This window comes from Dendrobates tinctorius, unplaced genomic scaffold (genome assembly GCF_039654945.1).
Source record: "Dendrobates tinctorius isolate UK_male_01 unplaced genomic scaffold, ASM3965494v1 ptg000315l, whole genome shotgun sequence".
In the NCBI taxonomy this organism is placed as follows: domain Eukaryota; kingdom Metazoa; phylum Chordata; class Amphibia; order Anura; family Dendrobatidae; genus Dendrobates; species Dendrobates tinctorius.
Genome location: NW_027361982.1, coordinates 1,434,433 through 1,457,249, shown reverse-complemented (window position 1 = coordinate 1,457,249; position 22,817 = coordinate 1,434,433). Strand labels below are relative to the sequence as shown.

The window sequence follows — 22,817 nt, the reverse complement described above, 5'->3', positions numbered from 1 at the left end:
GGTTAGAAGATCACTACATGTTGTGAATCGCAGATCTTCCATTTAGCTTGTGTGTTTGTGTTTCATATTAAATGGATTTTGTTTCCTTTAGCACTGAAGAGGTTAACATCCCTTTCTATGCTGTTTAGAAACTTGCATCTCCCTCTCACAGCTTTTCCTATCCTGATCATTTCCTATTGCTATAAAATCTGGCCAGACCTTCTGTTCATTGCCTGTGAAAGTTTTACTTCCTAGTTACTTGGAGTCGCTGTGTTGAGCTGGAGATCGTTGTTGCTGCTGGAGATTCTTCCATGCTGTTTTTGGTGTATGCTTCCTTTATTTTCCTATTCCCATTTGGTTGGTACATTCTTACCCTTGCCTATATACCTCTCTACCTTTGGTGAGTGTTTTGTATGTTAGTTGCTTTTTGTTATCCCTGTTTGTTTTACGTTTTTTTGCAATAGCATTTCTGTCCCGGGCCCAGCTTAGGGTATAACAGGAAAACAGTATGGCTGGTGGCCCAAACCTCTTCACCTTACGACGTACCTTTGGGACAGGGATAGTTAGGGTCCCACCAACCCTATGGACTGTGCAGGGCCCATTTCCCTATTTATGTACAGTCACAGTGTGACAGGGTGGCGTAGCATGCTTTGCAAGACCCTTAGGCAAGAGGTGCTATCATAGTCTCGTCTAGCAAGGCCTGGGGAACGTCACCAGACAGTGAGCTAATGAGCAGAGCTGTCACAACCTCAGAGTAGTTGGATGAGATAGTCTTAGCCGCTGTAAGGGACAGTGTGCAAAGATCCGTGCGGACTGTTACTAAGACGGTGTGGCCTGAATGTGCTTTCAGCCGCAGTAGATGGCAGAGATGGCACTGGAAGGGTTTGCTGAGGGCTGTGAGATAAGTTGGTTCCCAGAGTCATCCACCTCCCCAAAAAATATGAAAAAGGCTTTCCTACAGTTTACAAGATCAACACCAAAAAGATCAACACCAAACACATCTCTACTACAACCAGACAAAGCAGGAGATAAAGAGACCAGGGGGCAACTTGGGAAGAAGCAGAATGGAAACAGCGAGGGATCAGTAAGGTAAGTATTTTTTGTTTTACTACTTTACACTTGTCTGAGCTTTCTTATTTACGTAGTTGTACAACCCCTTTAAGGCTAGCTTCGCACTAGCGTTACCGTGCGCAGCGCAGGGCTGCTGCTAAGCTCCGCCCCAGCCGCGCCCCCTCCGGTCAGCTCCTCCTCTGATCGCATGACGCTGCATGCGATCAGCGTACCCTATATTTAGCGTTGGGTACGCTGGTCGTGCGCTGGCACACTTTTGCCAGCGCATCTGCCCTTGTGGCGCTGCGCCAAACGCACTGTGTTGTGTTGCATTTTGTGCACTCAGCGCAGCGCCAAAAGGGCGGATGCACCGGCAAAAGTGTGCCAGCGCACCACCAGCGTACCCACTGCTAAATATAGGCTGATCGCTGGTGAGCTGTCACATAGACAGCCCCTCCAGCGATCAGGACCAGCGAGCAAGCTGGTATCTAAGGTAAACAGCGGGTTTCTAAGAGCTGAGCGACTCTTAGAAACCCGCTGTTTACCTTACATACCAGCGTGCATTGTCGCTGATCGTTCGTCCCCCGCTGCCACATACAGCGAAGCATGCTGGCCAGCGAGAGACCAACGATCAAAAAATGGCCCAGGACGATCCAGCACGATCAGCGATACCCGGCGGGGGGGCCGGTCGCTGATGTGTGTCGCTGGCGAGATCGCTGATGCGTCACAAAATCAGCGATCTCGCTGTGTGTGATGGGGCCTTTAGAGTCCTGAAAAGGAGAAATATCCCAATAGTGAATCATCACCATCCTCATTGTCATTTGTTTTTATCCACAGCAAAGTTTTGATGCCGTCCGGGAATGGGGGGATGTGGAGTCAGCTGACCGTGCTGATTCTCTTGTGGCTGCAGGTAAAAATATGTGATTGATGCAGTGATTCGTGGGGAACATTGTATTATGTCGGTGATGCAGTGGTACAGTAGGTGATGTTCTTTGTGGATGACTCGCCATGTGGGTAACATATTTTGTGGGTTGTTTTGTCTCATATTAGTGACGTTGTGATGTGTGGGCAGCACGGTTATGTGGGTTTCGTGCTATGATTGATGTTGTGCTACGTTAGTGGGGTTGTGTTGGTGGCTGTGTGATATGTGGGTGATGTTGTTTTATATCAGTAATGTAACATAGTAACATAGTTTTGACGGCTGAAGGAAGACCTTATGTCCATCTAGTTCAGCCTATTTTTAGTGCAACTGTTCTGCATTGTTGATCCTGGGGAAGGCAAAAAACGCACAGAGTAGAAGCCAATTTTCTCCATAGGGAAAAAAATTCCTTCCCCTAAGCTGGGTCAACCATCTACCAATAATATTCTGTTATTCGTAACCTTCTATATTGTTACTCACAAGAAAAGCATCCATTCCTTTCTTAAATTCATTCAGTGAGTTGGCCATCACCACTTCCTCAGGAAGAGAATTCCAGAGCCTCACTGCTCTTACCGTGAAGAACCCTCTTCTATGCTGGTGCAGAAATTGTCTTTCCTCCAAACGAAGAGAATGTCCCCTTGTTCTTGTAACAGTCCTTGGTACAAACAGTTCATTGGAGAGATCTCTGTATTGCCCTCTGATATACTTGTACATATATATTAGGTCTCCCCTAAGTCTTCTCTTTTCTAGAGTGAATAGACCTAATTTTGATAACCTTTCTGGGTATTGTAGTGAACCAACTCCATTTATCATTTTAGTAGCCCGCCTTTGAACCCTTTCAAGTTCAGTAATGTCTTTCTTGAGCACCGGCGTCCAAAATTGCACACAATACTCCAAGTGTGGTCTCACGAGTGATTTGTACAGAGGGAGAATTATGTTTTCATCTCGTGTCCCCAGACCTCTTCTAATGCATCCCATGACCCTATTTGCTTTGGTGGCAGCTGCCTGACACTGGGCACTCCAATTTAGCTTCTTATTGACTAAGATGCCTAAGTCTTTTTCCATGTCTGATTTCCCCAGCAGTTTCCCATTTAGTAAGTAATTGTAGCATCTGTTTCTCCTTCCCATGTGCATAACCTTACACTTATCTGTGTTAAACCTCATTTGCCATTTTTCAGCCCAATTCTCCAATTTACTCAAATCTGTCTGTAGTTGCAAACTGTCCTCCTTTGTGTTAACTACCTTACATAGTTTTGTATCATCTGCAAATACTGATATTTTACTGTGTAAGCCATCCACTAGATCATTAATAAATATATTAAATAATAGGGTGCCCAATACAGAACCCTCCCTGTGGTACCCCACTAGTAACTCTGGCCCAATCTGAGTATGCCCCATTAATAACCACTCTTTGTTTTCTATCACTAAGCCAGCTACCTACCCATCTACACACATTTTCCCCTAGCCCAAGCTTTCTTATCTTACTTACCAATCTTTTATGTGGGACAGTGTCAAATGCGTTAGAGAAGTCGAGATAAATGATATCCAATGATTCTCCTTGGTCCATTTGAGAGCTTACATCCTCATAGAAGCTGATCAGGTTAGTTTGACAGGAGCGATCCTTCATAAATCCATGTTGATATGGAGTTAAACATTTAACATTGAGATATTCCATAATGGTATCCCTTAGAAACCCTTCAAAAATTTTACCCACAACAAATGTGAGGCATCGGATTTCCGGCGCTGCACAGCGGGAATCCCGAGCCTTGCCTCCGACGGTCTCCCATTCCTCCCCAGCCGCAGAGGAACTTGCTCAGCAAACTCGTCGGTCCCGGCACTCTGTCCAGACCTGCTCCGTGGGTTTGCTTGCTGCTGCCACCCCTGGTTCAGCTTTGGCAACGCATGCTGCTCAGCAGCAAGATCCTCCAGGGACTAAGTCCTCATGTCGGGCCACTGAGCATGCCTGTGGAGTGATCTCCCATTGGAGATCAAAGGTCATGTGCTCAGGTCCTGCTCGTGTTCGGATTGGCCCATTCGAGAAGCAAGGAGGATCACGGACGCCTGCGGCTATAAAAGGTTCGCATGGCCGCTCGGCCATGCGCTAAGATAGACTCAAATAGTTTGGTGTGTATGATGATGGATGCATGTATCTGGTGTCTGACTCATTATGAAACCCCTACCCTTTGATACGTCTGTTGTTAGGGTTTAGAGACTGAGTCAGCGCCTGCTAGTGGCTAGCCTGTAGGCCACAGTGCATACCGGCCGTCTGCACACTTGCACACGCCATTTATTTGATCCCTGTTGGTATCGCAGTCGCGGTGCCGGGCGCTAGCGGTCTAGAGGGACTTCAGTCCTGCTGTCTAAGGGCTGAGTTCTGTGACGTTACGCTAGCGCTTACTCTGCCGAGCTCTGTGAGCGAAAACAGGCTACGGCATCTATTATTTGCGGTAGTGCGGCTCTAAGTCATAAGAGTTCGCCTCGGTACACCTTGGGTGAGGTTAACCCCGTGTGTGCCGTTATTTCACCGCCATATCGCGTCCGCCATTACCGAGCAGCAGTTAACACCTCTGCACGGTGGACCTCGGGCTGCGAACGCACCTAAACACCATCTTATTATTTGGTGTGTTCCGCCAGCCCTTAACATTATCTTAGCTCCAGGGTCTGGCCGATAATGGCGGATGAACAACGACTGCATAGGTACATCCAGCAGCTGGAGGGTAGGTTGGCAGCGCTAGAGCGTTCCACCTCAGCTGCGGATGTTACCTCGGTCGCCGTTCAGGCAGCTACAGAGGCTGTCGCTCGTGTCTCCACGGCCAGTCCTGCCCCGACCTTGTCCCGCCTCCCGCTGCCCGAGAAGTTCTCAGGGGTTAGTGCTTCGTGTAGGGGTTTCGTGAGTCAGTGCTCCATTCACCTAGAGCTGCTGGCTACACGATTCCCCTCTGAGCGGGCCAAGGTGGGATTTATCATCTCCCTCCTGTCGGGCAGGGCCTTGGAATGGGCCACTCCACTGTGGGAGCGTGGGGATCCCCTGGTACAGAGTGCCACCCACTTCTTGGTCGCTCTGAAACAGGTGTTCCTGGGACCTCAGGTCACACATGATACGGCACTCCAGTTGCTGGCGCTAACCCAGGGTTCGTCTTTGGTCAGCCAGTATGCCATCCTCTTCAGAACTCTGGCCTCTGAGCTGGAGTGGCCAGATAAGGTGCTCATACCCATATTCTGGAGAGGCCTGGCTGATCATGTCAAGGACGCCCTGGCCACCAGGGAGGTGCCCACCACCTTAGAGGAGCTCATTACAGTCTCCACCCGGATTGACGTTCGCTTCACTGAGCGAGGGTTGGAGCACTCCAGGTCCCGCCAACGCTATAAGTTGGCTCCAAATTTTGCCAGACCGCTGGAACCCCTCGGCCCACCGCCTGAGCCTCCAGAGGCCATGGATGTGTCCCGCACAGGGTCCAGGGCCCTGTCCGTGCGGGTACCCCCAGTCTGCTTCCGTTGTCGGCAGACTGGGCACCACGCTAACCAGTGCCCACAGCGGCCGGGAAACGCCCCCGTCTAGTGGTTATCGGAGGGGGCCTACTAGACACAGCTAATTTCTCCTCCAAGCTCCTGTTTAAAGGGGCATTAGAGTTTGAGTCTTCCACTCTGATGGTGGAGGTTTGCGTGGACTCTGGGGCGGAGGGCAACTTTATGTCATCTGCCTTCGCTCAACAACACGCAGTCCCTCTGGTCTTGCTACCTCAGCCAGTCACCATTAGGGTGGTGAATGGGGCGACACTCCCGTCCCAAATCACCCACCAGACGGCTCCACTGAGACTCTCACTGTCTCCGTCTCATCAGGAGATGCTGTCTCTCCTTGTGATGCCAGAAGGTATCGACCAGGTCCTCCTAGGGGTTCCCTGGTTACGGGCCCACTCTCCCCACATAGACTGGTCCTCGGGGAAAATCCTCGCTTGGAGTAAGTCCTGCGAGGGTAGGTGTCTGAGGGACTGCATTCAGGTCGCTACTTCTGAGGTTCCTGCAGATCTCTCCTCGCTTCCCAAGCCATATCGGCAGTATGCAGACGTTTTCTCCAAGAAGGCGGCAGAGATCCTTCCGCCGCACCGCCCTTACGACTGTCCTATTGACCTCTTGCCCGGCGCTGAGCCTCCTCGGGGTCGAGTATACCCCCTATCTCTCCCAGAGACAGAGGCCATGTCGCAGTATATCAGGGAGAATCTGGCAAGGGGATTCATTAGGAAGTCGGTGTCCCCGGCGGGAGCGGGATTCTTCTTTGTCCAAAAGAAGAATGGGGAATTACGTCCGTGCATCGATTACAGGGGACTTAACGCCATAACCGTTAAGAACAAGTATCCTCTGCCCCTGATATCGGAACTATTTGATAGGCTACGGGGAGCGAGAGTGTTTACTAAGCTTGATCTGCGGTGAGCCTATAACCTGATTCGCATCCGTGATGGGGACGAATGGAAGACGGCATTTAACACCAGAGATGGGCACTATGAATATCTGGTGATGCCCTTCGGGCTATGTAACGCCCCAGCCGTCTTCCAAGATTTTGTGAACGATATCTTCCGGGATATGCTTGCCACCTCGGTAGTAGTCTATCTGGATGATATTCTTATTTTTTCTCCAGATATTGACTCCCACCGGTGAGATGTTCGCATAGTTTTCGATCTCCTGCGGGCCAACTCCCTCTATGCCAAATTGGAGAAATGTGTGTTTGAGCAGGAGTCCTTGCCTTTCCTGGGTTACATCATCTCAGCCCAGGGTTTGGCCATGGATCCTGCCAAGCTACAGGCGGTGATGGATTGGCAGGAATCCCATTCTCTCAAAGCGGTGCAGCGCTTTATGGGGTTCATAAATTACTATCGCCAATTCATTCCCCATTTCTCAACTTTGGTTGCACCCGTGGTAGCCCTCACCAAGAAGGGTGCGAACCCCAAACTGTGGTCGGAGACTGTCTCCAAGGCTTTCGCCTCCATTAAGTCCCATTTTGCTAGCGCTCCCATTCTACATCGCCCTGATGTAGATAAGCCATTCATTCTAGAAGTGGATGCCTCCTCCGTCGGTGCTGGGGCGGTCCTTTTCCAGAAGGACTCTCAAGGTCGGAAGCACCCATGCTTCTTCTTCTCCAAGACCTTCACACCGGCGGAGAGGAATTATTCCATCGGGGACAGGGAGTTGCTAGCAATGAAGCTGGCCTTCTCAGAATGGAGACATCTCCTGGAGGGGGCTCGCCATCCTTTCCAGGTGTTCACCGATCACAAAAATTTGGTCTATTTGCAGACGGCTCAGCGGCTGAATTCTCGTCAGGCCAGATGGTCCTTGTTCTTCTCCCGGTTCCATTTCACACTACATTTTCTCTCCGGGGAGAAGAACGTCCGAGCTGATGCTCTTTCTCGCTCTGTGGTGTCATCGGAGGAGGAGGAGGAGCCTCGACTGATAGTCCCATCGGAGAGCCTGAGGACCGTGGCTCCAGTTGCTCTTGAGTCTGTACCTCCGGGCAAGACTTTTGTCGCTGTCCATCTGCGACCGGAGGCCCTCTCGTGGGCTCATTCGTCCAGAGTGGGAGGTCATTTCGGGATCAAACGGACCACTGAACTACTGGCGAGGACGTACTGGTGGCCGCATATGGCCCGTGACGTCAAGGACTATATTCAGGCGTGCGTCTCTTGCGCCCAGAATCGGCCCTCTCGGCAGCGGCCCGCTGGGTTACTCTATCCTCTGCCGGTTGCGGACAGGCCCTGGGAGATGGTTGGTATGGACTTTGTGGTGGGTCTGCCCAAGTCCAGTGGCAGCACCGTCATCTGGGTGATCACCGATCATTTCTCCAAGATGGTGCACCTAGTACCACTCTCTCGGCTACCGTCGGCACGAGGCCTAGCAGCATTGTTCATTAAACATGTTTTCCGCCTACACGGCATGCCGGATAAGATTGTCAGCGACCGGGGTCCCCAGTTTGCTTCTCGGTTCTGGAGAGAGCTCTGTTCTCTGCTCAGCACTGAGCTAAATCTCTCTTCGGCCTATCATCCCGAGACAAATGGGTTGGTGGAGAGAGCCAACCAGACCCTGGTGACATATCTGCAACATTTTGTCTCGGCTAGGCAGGATGATTGGGCATCATTACTGCCGTGGGCGGAGTTCGCCTTGAACAACGCGGTAGCCGATTCCATCGGTCAGACCCCATTTCTCTTAAATTACGGTCAGCATCCGCGCGTCCCCGTGCCCATGCCCATGTCATCCACCGACGCTAGGGTGGCAGACTGGGCGGTGGAAGCACGTGACATTTGGGACCGCACACAGGATGCTATCCGGGTCTCCAAGGAGAGAATGAGGTCCTCCGCTGATACCCGCCGGCGCCCTGCTCTGACCTTTGCCCCTGGTGACTTAGTGTGGCTCTCTGCCCGTAACATCAGGCTGCGGGTGGAATCCGCTAAGTTCGCACCACGCTACATCGGTCCTTTCAAGGTCCTCGAGCAGATTAATCCTGTGGTCTACCGTCTAGCCCTTCCACCACACTTGGCTATCTCGGACACGTTTCATGTGTCTCTCCTCAAGCCAGTTCACATGTCCCGGTTTTCTGAGCCAGCTGCCAGAACATCAGATCTGTCGTCTGACGAGTTTGAGGTCAATGCCATCGTGGGATGCAAGGTGATGCAGGGCAAAAAGTTTTACTTGGTGGATTGGAAGGGTCATGGTCCAGAGGCCCGGACCTGGGAGCCGGTGGAGAATATCCACGCTCCTCTTCTCATTGCAGAGTTTGAGCGGAGCGAGGCTCAGAGAGGAGGGGGCCCTATGTTAGGCGTCGGATTTCCGGCGCTGCACAGCAGGAATCCCGAGCCTTGCCTCCGACGGTCTCCCATTCCTCCCCAGCCGCAGAGGAGCTTGCTCAGCAAACTCGTCGGTCCCGGCGCTCTGTCCAGACCAGCTCCGTGGGTTTGCTTGCTGCTGCCACCCCTGGTTCAGATTTGGCAACGCATGCTGCTCAGCAGCAAGATCCTCCAGGGACTAAATCCTCATGTCGGGCCACTGAGCATACCTGTGGAGTGATCTCCCATTGGAGATCAAAGGTCATGTGCTCAGGTCCTGATCGTGTTCGGATTGGCCCATTCGAAAAGCAAGGAGGATCACGGACACCTGCGGCTATAAAAGGTTCGCATGGCCGCTCGGCCATGCGCTAAGATAGACTCAAATAGTTTGGTGTGTATGATGATGGATGCATGTATCTGGTGTCTGACTCATTATGAAACCCCTACCCTTTGATACGTCTGTTGTTGGGGTTTAGAGACTGAGTCAGCGCCTGCTAGTGGCTAGCCTGTAGGCCACAGTGCATACCGGCTGTCTGCACACTTGCACACGCCATTTATTTGATCCCTGTTGGTATCGCAGTCGCGGTGCCGGGCGCTAGCGGTCTAGAGGGACTTCAGTCCTGCTGTCTAAGGGCTGAGTTCTGTGACGTTACGCTAGCGCTTTCTCTGCCGAGCTCTGTGAGCGAAAACAGGCTACGGCATCTATTATTTGCGGTAGTGCGGCTCTAAGTCATAAGAGTTCGCCTCGGTACACCTTGGGTGAGGTTAACCCGTGTGTGTTATTTCACCGCCATATCGCGTCCGCCATTACCGAGCAGCAGTTAACACCTCTGCACGGTGGACCTCGGGCTGCGAACGCACCTAAACACCATCTTATTATTTGGTGTGTTCCGCCAGCCCTTAACAACAGATGTTAAGCTTACCGGCCTATAGTTTCCAGGTTCCCTTTTACACCCCTTTTTGAATATTGGTACCACATTTGCTTGCCGCCAATCAAAAGGAACAGACCCTGTTTCTATAGAGTCTTTAACCCCTTCACCCCCAAGGGTGGTTTGCACGTTCATGACCGGGCCAATTTTTACAGTTCTAACCACTGTACATTTATGAGGTCATAACTCTGGAACGCATCCATGGATCCCGGTGATTCTGACTTTGTTTTCTCGTGACATATTGTACTTCATGATAGTGGTAAAATTTCATTCAAATAACTTGCGTTTATTTGTGAGAAAAACGGAAATTTGGCGAAAATTTCGCAATTTTCCAACTTTGAATTTTTATGCCCTTAAATCACAGAGATATGGCACCCAAAAAACTTGATAACTAACATTTCCCACATGTTTACTTTACATCAGCACAATTTTGGAACCAAAATTTTTTTTTGTTAGGAAGTTATAAGGGTTAAAAGTTGACCAGCGATTTCTCATTTATACAACACCATTTTATTTTTACGGACCACATCACATTTGAAGCCACTGTGAGGGGTCTATATGATAGAAAATACCCAAAAGTGACACCATTCTAAAAACTGCACCCCCTAAGGTGCTCAAAACCACATTCAAGAAGTTTATTAACCCTTTAGGTGCGTCACAGGAATTTTTTTGAATATTTAAAAAAAAAATGAACATCTAACTTTTTTTCACAAAAAAAATACTTCAGGTTCAATTTTTTTTATTTTACCAAGGGTAACAGGAGAAATTGGACTGCAAAAGTTATTGTGCAATTTGTCCTGAGTACACTGATACCTGATATGTGGGGGGGAACGACTGTTTCGGCGCATGGCAGAGCTCAGAATGGAAGGAGCTCCGTTTGACTTTTTCAATGCAAAATTGTCTGGAATTCAGATCGGACGCCATGTCACGTTTGGAGAGTCCCTGATGTACCTAAACAGTGGAAACCCCCTACAAGTGACCCCATTTTGGAAACTAGACCCCCCAAGGAGCTTATCTAGATATGTGGTGAGAACTTTGAACCCACAAGGGCTTTACAGAAGTTTATAACGTACAGCGGTACAATTAAAAAATCATATTTTTTCCACAAAAATGATCTTTTCACCCCAATTTTTATTTTCCCAAGGGTAACAGGACCTAAAAGTTATTGTGCAATTTGTCCTGAGTACGCTGATACCCCACATGTGGGGGTAAACCACTATTTGGGCGCATGGCAGAGCTCGGAAGAGAAGCAGCGCCATTTGACTTTTTGGCTGGAATTGAGATCGGACATCATGTCGCGATTGGAAAACCCCTGATGTACCTAAACAGTGGAATCCCCCCACAAATGACACCATTTTGTAAACTAGACCCCCCAAGGAACTTATCTAGATGTGTGGTGAGCACTTTGAACCCCCCAGTGCTTCACAGAAGTTTATAACGCCTGGGCGTGAAAATAAAAAATTCGTTTTTTTTCCACAAACATGATCTTTTAGTCACCATTTTTTTTATTTTCCCAAGGGTACCAGGAGAAATTGGACCCCAAAAGTTGTTGTCCAATTTGTCCTGAGTATGCTGAGACCCCATATGTGGGAGAAAACTACTGTATGGGCACACGTCGGGACTCAGAAGGGAAGTAGTGACGTTTTGGAATGCAGACTTTGATGGAATGGTCTGCGGTTGTCATGTTGCCTTTGGAGAGCCCCTAATGTACCTAAACAGTGGAAACCCCCCACAAATGACCCCATTTTGGAAACGAGACCCCCCTAAGGAACTTATCTAGATGTTTTGTGAGCACTTTGAACCCCCAAGGGCTTCACAGAAGTTTATGATGCCCGGGCATGAAAATAAAAAAATCGTATTTTTTCCACAAACATGATCAATTAGTCCCCAATTTTTTCATTTTCCCAAGGGTAACAGGAGAAATTGAACCCCAAAAGTTGTTGTCCAATTTGTCATGAGTACGCTGACACCCCATATGTGGGAGAAAACTACTGTATGGACACACGTCGGGGCTCGGAAGGGAAGCAGTGACGTTTTGGAATGCAGACTTTGATGGAATGGTCTGCGGGTGTCATGTGTGTTTGGAGAGCCCCTGATGTATCTAAACTATTGAAACTCCCCACAAGTGACCCTATTTTGGACACTAGACCCCCCACGGAACTTATCTAGATGTCTGGTGAGCACTTTGAACCCCCAAGTGCTTCACAGAAGTTTATAATGCTTGGACGTGAAAATAAAAAAAAAATCATTTTTTTCCACAAAAATGATATTTTTGCCCCCAATTTTTTATTTTCCTAAGGGTAACAGGAGAAATTGGACCCCAAAAATTGTTTTGCAATTTGTCCTGAGTAGGCTGATACCCTACATGTGGGGGTAAAACACTGTTTGGGCGCATGGCAGAGCTTGGAAGGGAAGGAGCACCATTTGACTTTTTCAACTCAGAATTGGCTGGAATTGAAATCAGACACCATGTTGCATTTGTAGAGCCCCTGATGTGCCCAAACAGTGGAAACCCCCAATTCTAACTCCAACCCGAACCCCAACACACCCCTAACCCTAATCTCAGCCCTAGCCCTAACCCTAACCCCAACCCTAGCCCTAACCCTAACCGTAATGGAAAAATGGAAATAAATACACTTTTTTTATTTTATTATTTTTTCCTAACTAAGGGGGTGATAACGGGGGGGTTTGATTTACTATTTATGGCGGTTTTTATGTTTGGCGGCTGTCGCACGCTAAAAGACGCTTTTTATTATAAAAATAGTTTTTGCATCACCACACATTGAGAGCTATAATTTTGTTGACGTTTTTATTGATACCATTTTCGGGCACGTGACATTTTTTGATCGCTTTTTATTCCGATTTTTGGGATGCAGAATGAACAAAAACCAGCGCTTCATGAATTTCTTTTGGGGGGGTGCGTTTACACCGTTCCGCGTGCGGTAAAATTGATAAAGCAGTTTTATTCTTCGGGTCAGTACGGTTACAGCGATGCCTCATTTAGGTAGTTTTTTTATGTTTTGTCGGTTTTATGCAATGAAAACTATTTTATATAAAAAATAATTATTTTTGCATCGCTTTATTCTGCGAGCTATAACTTTTTTATTTTTTCGCTGATGATGCTGTGTGGAGGCTCGTTTTTTGCAGGACAAGATGACGTTTTCAGCGGTACCATGGATATTTATATGCGTCTTTTTGATCGCACGTTATTACAGGTTTTGTTTGGCGGTATGATAATAAATCACTATTTTTTGCTTCGTTTTTTATTTTTATTTTTTAAGGGGTTCGCTAAAGGGGTTAACTAATTGGGCAGTTTTATAGGGCGGGTTGTTACGCACGCGGCAATACCTAATATGTGTACTTATATTGGTTTTTTTTTTTTTTATTTTCAAAAAATGGATTTATTTGGGGGAATATTTTTTTTTTTTTTTTGTAATTTATTTGGCGATTTTTTTTTTTTTTTTTTTTTTTTTAAATTATTTTTTTTTAACTTTATTAAATAGTCCCAGGTGGGACATCACTGTTCTGTGACAGATCACTGATCTGTGACATCACAGATCACTGTGACAGATCAGCAATCTGTCACAGGCAGTGCACAAGGCTTCCTCATGCCTGCGCTTTGCAGGCACTGAGGTGCCAGCTTCCTGTAGGCCCCCGAAGGCCCCTGTCGCCATCTTGGATTCGGGGGCCTGCAGGAAAGGAGCCCCCGGCAGCAGCACTGCACATTGCGCTGCCGTGGGGGCCTCAGGGAAGCACGGATGGAGCCCCCTCCCTGCCGATGCTTCCCTTTAACCCCCGGTACACCGCGATCATGTTTGATCGCGGTGTGCAAGGGGTTAACGTGTCGGGGCGGTCCGTGACCGCCCCTGACACATTGTGCCGGGTGTCAGCTGTGATAATCAGCTGACACCCGGCCGTGATCAGCAGCGCTCACCACGTGGGCGCCGCTGATCGCGGTAGACGTACTATCCCGTCCATGGGCATAGGGGCCCGGGTCCCATGGACGGGATAGTACGTCTGATGTCAGGAAGGGGTTAAATATAAGGAATAGAGGCCTGTCTATCACATTACTTAACTCCCTTAATACCCGAGGGTGAATGCCATCAGGGCCTGGTGATTTGTCAATTTTAATCTTACTAAGGCGGTTCTGCACTTCTTCCTGGGTTAGGCAGGTAATGCTTAATGGGGAGTTTACATTATCACTCTGCATTTCCCCTGGCAAATCCTTTTCCTGTGTGAACACTGTTGAGAAAAAAAGTATTTAAAACATTTGCTTTTCCCACATCGCTCTCTATGATTTCACCCTCATTGTTCTTTAAAGGGCCGACACCATCAATTTTAATCATTTTACTGTTTATATAATTAAAGAATAGTTTGGGGTTTGTTTTACTTTCCTTAGCAATGAGTCTCTCAGTTTCCACTTTTGCTAAATGTATTTGTTTTTTACACATTTTATTTTTTTCTCTATAACTTTTTAATGCTTCCTCATTGCCTTCTTGTTTTAGCTTCTTAAATGCCTTGTTCTTGTTATTTATTGCCCTTTTTACGTCCTTATTTAGCCACATTGGTGTTCTCCTGTTCCTAGCCCTTTTATTTCTGTACGGTATGGCTAGCTCGCAGTGGGTGTGTAAAACGGATTTAAATATTTCCCATTTATTTTCTGTGCTCCTATTTTTAAGGACATTGTCCCAATCAATTCGGAGAAGGTCTTCTCTAAGCTGATCAAACTTTGCTTTCCTGAAATTCAGCGTTTTTGTAACCCCCTTCCAGGGCACCTTACTGAAGGACAAGTGGAATTGTATTATATTGTGGTCACTGTTCCCTATGTGCCCATCGACTCGTACTTCTGTTATTCTATCTGGCCTGTTGCTTAAAATTAAGTCCAGAAGGGCTGTCCCTCTAGTTGGGCCCTGCACAAGTTGTGACAGATAATTATCCTTGGTCACTGGCAGAAATTGGTTTCCTTTCTGAGATACGCAGGTTTCAGTTTCCCAGTCTATGTCGGGGTAGTTGAAGTCCCCCATAATAATCACCTCACTGTGATTTTCTGCTTTGTCTATTTGTTTCAATAATACATTTTCAGTGGTTTCTGTTATATTTGGTGGCTTATAACAAACCCCTATGAGGATTTTATTACTTTTCCCTCCTTGTATCTCCACCCATAGAGACTCCACCTCTTCATTTCCCTCTTGTATATCTTCTCTTAGTGTGGGCTTTAAAGTGGACTTTATATATAGACAGACTCCACCCCCTTTCCTTTTTTTACGATCCCTCCTAAACAAATCATATCCTTGCAAGTTAGCCGCCCAGTCATAGCTGTCGTCTAACCATGTCTCAGTTATTCCTACTATGTCGTATTTTTCCTCATACATTACCAACTCCAGATCTTCAATCTTATTGGTCAGGCTTCTTGCGTTGGTCAGCATGCAGGAAAGAAGTTTTGCTTCCTTTTTCTTAGCTTCCTTCTGAGTACCCTGTCTTGGGTCCTCTTTACCACATCTAGTATCCTTGATTAGTTTGTCCTTCTGCTGCATGTTCTTGTCTGCTGTTTTTCCTCCCAGCCCCTCTTCTTCTAGTTTAAAGCCATCCTAATGTTGGTGACGTTCTGCTCTTTTTTGACATTGCGTCATGTTGTGGGGCAGGCATGCAGAGCGATAACTGTGCAGGAGACGGTGCAGGCCTGGAAGGAATATCAGGAAGACTGCGAGAGGAAGATGAGGATGGAACCTCCACTGGCTGGTAAGAGAAATAATTTTGATAGGAAGTAAATCTGCATTCAGAGATGGGAAATTATGCTTTTCTTTAAGGCCTGTTTCACACTTCCGTTTTCAGGCGTCAGTCATAGTCCGCCGTTTCGGGAAAAAACGGATCTGGCAGATCCGTTTTTTCCCCATAGATTTGTATATGCGGCAGATTGTGACGGATGGCCTTCCGTTGCGTCCATCATTCTCTCTCTCTCGTGTGTCGGGACGTTCCATACCTGGCCCAGGGCTGCCTGCAGTGTCCCCTAGATTTTGGTGAGTTTCCTGCCTTCTGGTCCTATACTTTTCATGGACAGTTTTGTTCACATTTTATCTCTATTATGGACCGCTGCTTGGAGCTCTCCTATATGCATGAGGCAAGTCAGGCACTAGCTTTTCTATTTAAGCCTATGATCTCACGCTGTTTGCATGCATCATAGGGCACTGCTACTTCCCTGTGGTTTATCTGGATTATCTTGCTATGGTCTTCTGATGCTTATATTTATTGTTACTCTATACATTGTACTTTTTGATAATGAATTGTTCAATAAAGTGATATATTTTATTATATCCACCTAGTTGCTCTCCTTTCTCACACACACACCATCTCATACAGCCTGGACTGCACACACCTGCTCACACTGCCTAGAATGTGCACACTGGCTCACACTACCTGGAATGTACACACAGACTCAGACTGCCGGGACTGTGCACACCGGCTCACACTAACTGGACTGTACATACCGGCTCAGACTGCCTGGACTGTACACACACTGGCTCACATTGAATGGACTGTACACACCGGCTCAAACTGCCTGGATTGTGCACACCAGCTCGCACTGCCTAGACTGTACACACCGGCTCGCACTGCCTGGACTGTACACACCGGCTCGCACTGCCTGGACTGTACACACCGGCTCATATTGCCTGGACTGTACACACCGGCTCATACTGCCTGGACCGTACACACTGGCTCATACTGCCTGAATTGTACACAACAGCTCACACTGCCTTGACTGTACACACCGGCTCAGACTGCCTGAATGGTACACAACGGCTCACACTGAATGGACTGTACACACCCCTGTACTGCTAAAAGAAACCTGTACCATTTAATATGAAGGTGATGTGCTTCTAATCAGTGCAGGAGTATGAGAAATCAGACTCTGCGGTTTTCTGGTTCCTCTCTGTCACAGTAAACGTGTGCACCTGGACTGTACACAGCAGCTCAGACTGCCTGGACTGTACACATCGGCTCACACTGCCTGGATTGTGCACACCGGCTCACACAGTGGTGTTTACCACGTCCAGGAGGAACAGGCTGCGCTGATATTTTCAACTATTAAGATTATCCTGCGTTACAGCAGCTTTCTGACCATTTGATTACTGGCGTTATCAGTGAATAACATAAAAAGCGCCCTCCTTCAAGCTACTTTCAAACATACTAGCACGTAACTGATGAAGGTCTATATCGACCAAAACGTTTTCTGGTACTACAATAAACTGCCTCACCAAGCATTAAGTTGAGTGCCAGGTTTTCATTTTATCATATATGGACTGCACATACCGGCTCAAACTGCCTGGACTATACACACCGGCTCACACTGCCTGGACTGTACACACACCGGCTCACACTGCCTGGACTGTACACACCACCTCACACTGCCTGGACTGTACACACCGGCTCACACTGCTTGGACAACACACACCGGCTCACACTGCCTGGACTGTACACATCGGCTCACACTGCCTAGACTGCACATACCGGCTCAAACTGCCTGGACTATACACACCGGCTCACACTGCATGGACAGCACACACACCGGCTCACACTGCCTGGACTGTACACACTGGCTCACACTGCCTGGACTGCACATACCATCTCAAACTGCCTGGACTGTACACACCGGCTCACACTGCCTGGACTGTACACACTGGCTCACACTGCCTGGACTGCACATACCATCTCAAACTGCCTGGACTGTACACACCGGCTCACACTGCCTGGACTGTACACACATCGGCTTACACTGCCTGGACTGTATACACCGGCTCACACTGCCTGGACTGTATACACTGGCTCACACTGCCTGGACTGTACACACCGGCTCACACTGCCTGGACTGTACACACCGGCTCACACTGCCTGGACTGTACACACATCGGCTTACACTGCCTGGACTGTATACACCGGCTCACACTGCCTGGATTGTAAACAGGATCCATCTACATTGGCATTCATTTGTAACAGTTGAGATTTTTACAGTAATTGTGCCTCCACTGTATGGCAAAGTGAGCTGTGACCCTAGATTTCCATCAGATCTGTGTACCACACTCACAACTTCTGTCCTGATAATTGCAGGAGTGTTTTGTAACCGCACGTTCGATAGATATGTGTGCTGGGGAGATGCTGCTGCCAACACAACCCACGCAGAGCCTTGTCCGTCCTACCTGCCCTGGTACCCTCAAGGTGAGAGGATAAGTTGGGGAAAGAATATTTTGGAGGGATTGGGGTAATGTAGGACAACTGGTACTTACCCAACCTTCTCTCTGCTCCATTCCTCAGTAAGAGATGGTCTTGTATTCCGGCGCTGTGGTTCAGATGGTGAGTGGGTTCGTGACGATACAGATATGCCCTGGAGAGATCACTCTCAGTGTGAGAACATCGACCCTGAAGAGGAGCAGTCACATGTAAGTGGTACCCATTTGTATTCTGTGGCCATAGACAACTACACCCATAGATCACCCACTAAGGCCATAGAGCCCAGTGACCACAGATACCTCCCGGAGGCTGTGGATCTCTTTGATCATAGATCCATATGACCATAGATCCTCCTTTCTGCCAAGAGATACCTCTGACCATAAACCCTAGTGAACATGTACTTATCATAGTGGCCATAGGTTCTTGTGACCATAGAGAAGATGCCTGTGGCCATAGATCCCCATGACGGTAGACCCTGTGGCCACGGTAGACCCTGTGGCCATAGATTCCCATGATGGTAAATCCTTGTGGCCATAGATCCCTGTGATGGTAGACCCTATAGCCATAAATCCTTGTGATGGTAGATCCTTGCGACCATAGATCCCTGTGATGGTAGACCCTATGGCCATAAATCCTTGTGATGTTAGATCCTGTGACCATAGATTCCCGTGATGGTAAACCCTGTGGCCATAGATTCCTGTGATGGTAGATCCTGTGGCCATAAATCCTTGTGACATGATGGTAGATCCTTGTGGCTATAGATTTCCATGATGGTGGATCCCATGGTCATAGATCCCCATGATGCTAGATCCTTGTGGCCATAGATCCCGTGTTGGTAGATCCCTATGCACCAGGCTATATGATAAACAGTCCCTGACTCCCGTATAGTGATGGTTGTGTGTTATAGTTCATAGACCAGGTATCTATGTATATTATGTATACTCATGGCAGCAGCGCCCTCTGGTGAAAGCCTGTAGTTCCTTCACCGCATCCTGCTGATTGTCGCACTGTTTGTCTCTGCAGCATCAGGCCTGGATTCTGTCGCAGCTGCGGGTCATGTACAGTGTGGGATACGGTATTTCTCTGGCTGCGCTGGTGGTGGCACTCCTCATCCTGACTTTGCTCAGGTCAGTTCCCTCCATCAGTGTATTTGTTGTGGGATCACTGGGACCATATGTGCAGTTAACATTCTGCTATTTCTAATAAAAAGCAGACTTCTTTTTCCATTTCTGGAGAATCCCTTAAAGAGAACAAAAGTGTCCAGTATTTGCAATTATTTTATTCCCGCTGCTCCCCTGAGTAATCCGCTTTTTCCTTTTCAACAATTTGCCAGAGATATGGGTCTTTTATTTAGTTCTAATGCTGATGGTATTTTCAAAAGTGTGGTCTAAAGACCCGCCCCCAAGGAATATGGCACCCACTCCCCCATGTAAAGGCCATAAAAAGTCACACTAAATAAGAAATCCCATATCTATGTAACAGAATGGTGGATTATAAGAAAGAAATAAGCAAAATACTAAAGGAAGCAGCAGGAATAAAAATGTGGCCACTTTTGACCTAGAGACAGGTCCTTTTTAAACCCAGACTTTCCATTGTACTTTACAGTTCCGCTCCTCTCTGTGTATATGTGCAGTGGGACCGAGCTGGCATGGAGCATTCTATGTCAGGGTCTCCATCGTGTAATGGATTGTGTGGACTGGGTTTAGTTTTCACAGCAATATCCTGGTTGGAGGCGCCCTGATCTTTCAGGTTTAGTGGTTTTGTCTATCTCATGATGAGCCCCCCTGCATGTTGTAAAGGGTGTCCAGGATCCTGGGTCATTCTGGGTTTCTCTCATATTCCAGGCGTCTCTGCTGTACCCGCAATCTCATCCACTGTAACCTGTTTGTGTCGTTCATCCTCCGCGCGGTGTCACTGCTGACCCGGGACGCTCTGCTGGAGCAGCCGCACGGCACCATCCAGGGCGAGGAAGATCTGACTGCCCTGCTGCGTGAGAGAGTAAGGAAGGGGACTGACATGCCAAGCAAGTGTGAGGCAGTGCTACAAGTGTGACCTGTGAAGAGAAAACAGCTGCACTCTGGGAAATTTTGATTTTCAATGCAAAAAATTTTTTTTATTGAAGACACCACAGGGGAATAGTGCGTTCCCCTGTGGTGTCTTCAATAAAAAAAATTTTTTGCATTGAAAATCAAAATTTCCCAGAGTGCAGCTGTTTTCTTTTCACTGGATGACTGTCTGGACTAAGTTCCAGGTTCAACTTGCACCTACCTCTTATCCAGAGTGCACGCCTTGTCTGTATCACAAGTGTGACCTGTGCATGAGGCAGAGCTACAAGTGTGATATGTGCGTGAGGCGGAGCTACAAGTGTGACATGTGCATGAGGGGGAGCTACAAGTGTGACATGTGCGTGAGGCGGAGCTACAAGTGTGATATGTGTATGAGGCGGAGCTACAAGTGTGATATGTGCGTGAGGCGGAGCTACAAGTGTGACCTGTGCATGAGGCGGAGCTACTAGTGTGACCTGTGCATGAGGCGGAGCTACAAGTTTGACATGTGCGTGAGGCGGAGCTACAAGTGTGATATGTGCGTGAGGCGGAGCTACAAGTGTGATATGTGCGTGAGGCGGAGCTACAAGTGTGATATGTGCGTGAGGCGGAGCTACAAGTGTGACCTGTGCATGAGGCAGAGCTACAAGTGTGATATGTGCATGAGGCAGAGCTACAAGTGTGATATGTGCATGAGGGGGAGCTACAAGTGTGACCTGTGCATGAGGCAGAGCTACAAGTGTGATATGTGCGTGAGGCGGAGCTACAAGTGTGATATGTGCGTGAGGCGGAGCTACAAGTGTGACATGTGCGTGAGGGGGAGCTACAAGTGTGACATGTGCATGAGGCGGAGCTACAAGTGTGACCTGTGCATGAGGTGGAGCTACAAGTATGACATGTGCATGAGGGGGAGCTACAAGTCTGACATGTGAAGAGAAAACAGCTGCACTCTGTGAAATTTTGATTTTCAATGCAAAAATTTTTTTTTTTTTTATTGAAGACACCACAGGGGAATAGTGCGTTCCCCTGTGGTGTCTTCAATAAAAAAAAAAATTTTGCATTGAAAATCAAAATTTCCCAGAGTGCAGCTGTTTTCTCTTCACTGGATGACTGTCTGGACTAAGTTCCAGGTTCAGCTTGCACCTACCTCATATCCACAGAGTGCATGCCTTGTCTGTATCACAAGTGTGACCTGTGCATGAGGGGGAGCTACAAGTGTGACATGTGCATGAGGCAGAGCTACAAGTGTGACCTGTGCATGAGGTGGAGCTGCAAGTGTGACCTGTGCATGAGTAGGAGCTACAAGTATGACATGTGCGTGAGGCGGAGCTACAAGTGTGACCTGTGCATGAGGCGGAGCTACAAGTGTGACCTGTGCGTGAGGCGGAGCTACAAGTGTTACCTGTGCGTGAGGCGGAGCTACAAGTATGACCTGTGTGTGAGGCGGTGCTGCAAGTGTGACCTGTGCATGAGGCGGAGCTACAAGTGTGACCTGTGCATGAGGCGGAGCTACAAGTGTGACCTGTGCATGAGGCGGAGCTACAAATGTGACCTGTGCATGAGGCGGAGCTACAAGTGTGACCTGTGCATAAGGCAGAGCTAAAAGTGTGACCTGTGCATGAGGCGGTGCTACAAGTGTGACCTGTGCATGAGGCGGAGCTACAAGTGTGACCTGTGCATGAGGCGGAGCTACAAGTGTTGTGAGTTCATTCTCTGGTTCACCAGTTGTGAGTTCTCCTTCCAGACTCCCTCTGGTGGTAACAGGAGGTAGAGAGGCTGATTTGATCGGTGGAGATCTGCCACCTGAGAATGAGGATGACGATTGGATCTCAGGAGTCTCAGATTGGATTTAAGACAGCTGACGACCTATTCAGTTGGTGGTGATTCCTTCTGGCTTGTCAGCTCTTGGTTTTCAGCTCTGTTCCAGTCATCTAAAGCTAAGTTTTTCTGCTAATGTTCACACTTGATTTTGTTGATCTATTCAGTTTTTTGGTGTGGTCAGCCAGCCCCTGCTGGGGGCTGTGCTGAATTTCCACTCTTATTTATCAGTATTTTGCCAATTGGCTCTTTGTCCCTTACTAGTTCGATCTCTTTTTGCTCTGTCTCAGAATATTTCAGAGTGCTGATATAGTGGGAGAAGTCTAGTGACTTCAGGGTTAATTTTGCTATCAGAAGTGTTGGACATGATTTTTGTAGGTTTTTTTGCAGGTTGCAGACAGTATCTCTCCTTTCCTTTCCTGTCTAGTTAGTTTGGGCCCCATCATTTGCTCAGCCTATTTTCCTGCCTGTGTTTGTGCCTTCATCTTGTTTCACCGTCAATACATGTGTGGGGGCTGTCTATTCCTTTGGGGTCTGCTCTGGGGCAGTTAGTTTTCCCTTTTCTTGCTTTAGGCTTATTTAGTCCTCCGGCCGTGACGAGGCGTCTAGGAACATCGTAGGCACGCTCCACGGCTACTGCTAGTTGTGTGGTAAGATCAGGGATCTGCAATCTGCATAGTTACCAACCTCTCTGGTTTTCTGTGACTTGGCTTGTTTTGCTTTTTTCTCCTCGGTGACCCATTCATAACATGCAAGTGTGACCTGTGCATGAGGCGGTGCTACAAGTGTTACCTGTGCATGAGGTGGAGCTAAGTGTGACCTGTGCATGAGGCGGTGCTACAAGTGTGACCTGTGCACGAGGCAGAGCTACAAGTGTGACCTGTGCGTGAGGCGGAGCTACAAGTGTGACCTGTGCATGAGGCGGAGCTACAAGTGTGACCTGTGCATGAGGCGGAGCTACAAGTGTGACCTGTGCATGAGGCGGAGCTACAAGTGTGACCTGTGCATGAGGGGGAGCTACAAGTATGACATGTGTATGAGGGGG

At 48.1% G+C, this 22,817-nt stretch overlaps 1 protein-coding gene across 3 annotated transcripts in view; it reads left to right on the top strand.

The window, feature by feature from the left end:
• The first annotated feature begins 1,869 nt into the window (after nucleotides 1-1,869).
• GIPR (gastric inhibitory polypeptide receptor) overlaps nucleotides 1,870-22,817 on the top strand; it is a 36,670-nt gene continuing 15,722 nt past the window's right edge. For 2 of the 3 annotated variants that reach the window (XM_073561207.1, XM_073561205.1), the window contains exons 1-6: nucleotides 1,870-1,939; nucleotides 15,329-15,425; nucleotides 17,790-17,897; nucleotides 17,994-18,118; nucleotides 18,933-19,036; nucleotides 19,754-19,907. In XM_073561207.1, the coding sequence (XP_073417308.1) occupies nucleotides 1,877-1,939; nucleotides 15,329-15,425; nucleotides 17,790-17,897; nucleotides 17,994-18,118; nucleotides 18,933-19,036; nucleotides 19,754-19,907 (651 nt within the window). In that variant the 5' untranslated portion in view covers nucleotides 1,870-1,876. Of the gene's footprint in view, nucleotides 1,940-3,975; nucleotides 4,025-15,328; nucleotides 15,426-17,789; nucleotides 17,898-17,993; nucleotides 18,119-18,932; nucleotides 19,037-19,753; nucleotides 19,908-22,817 lie in introns of those variants that run through there. The other variant, XM_073561206.1, reaches the window with a different exon arrangement.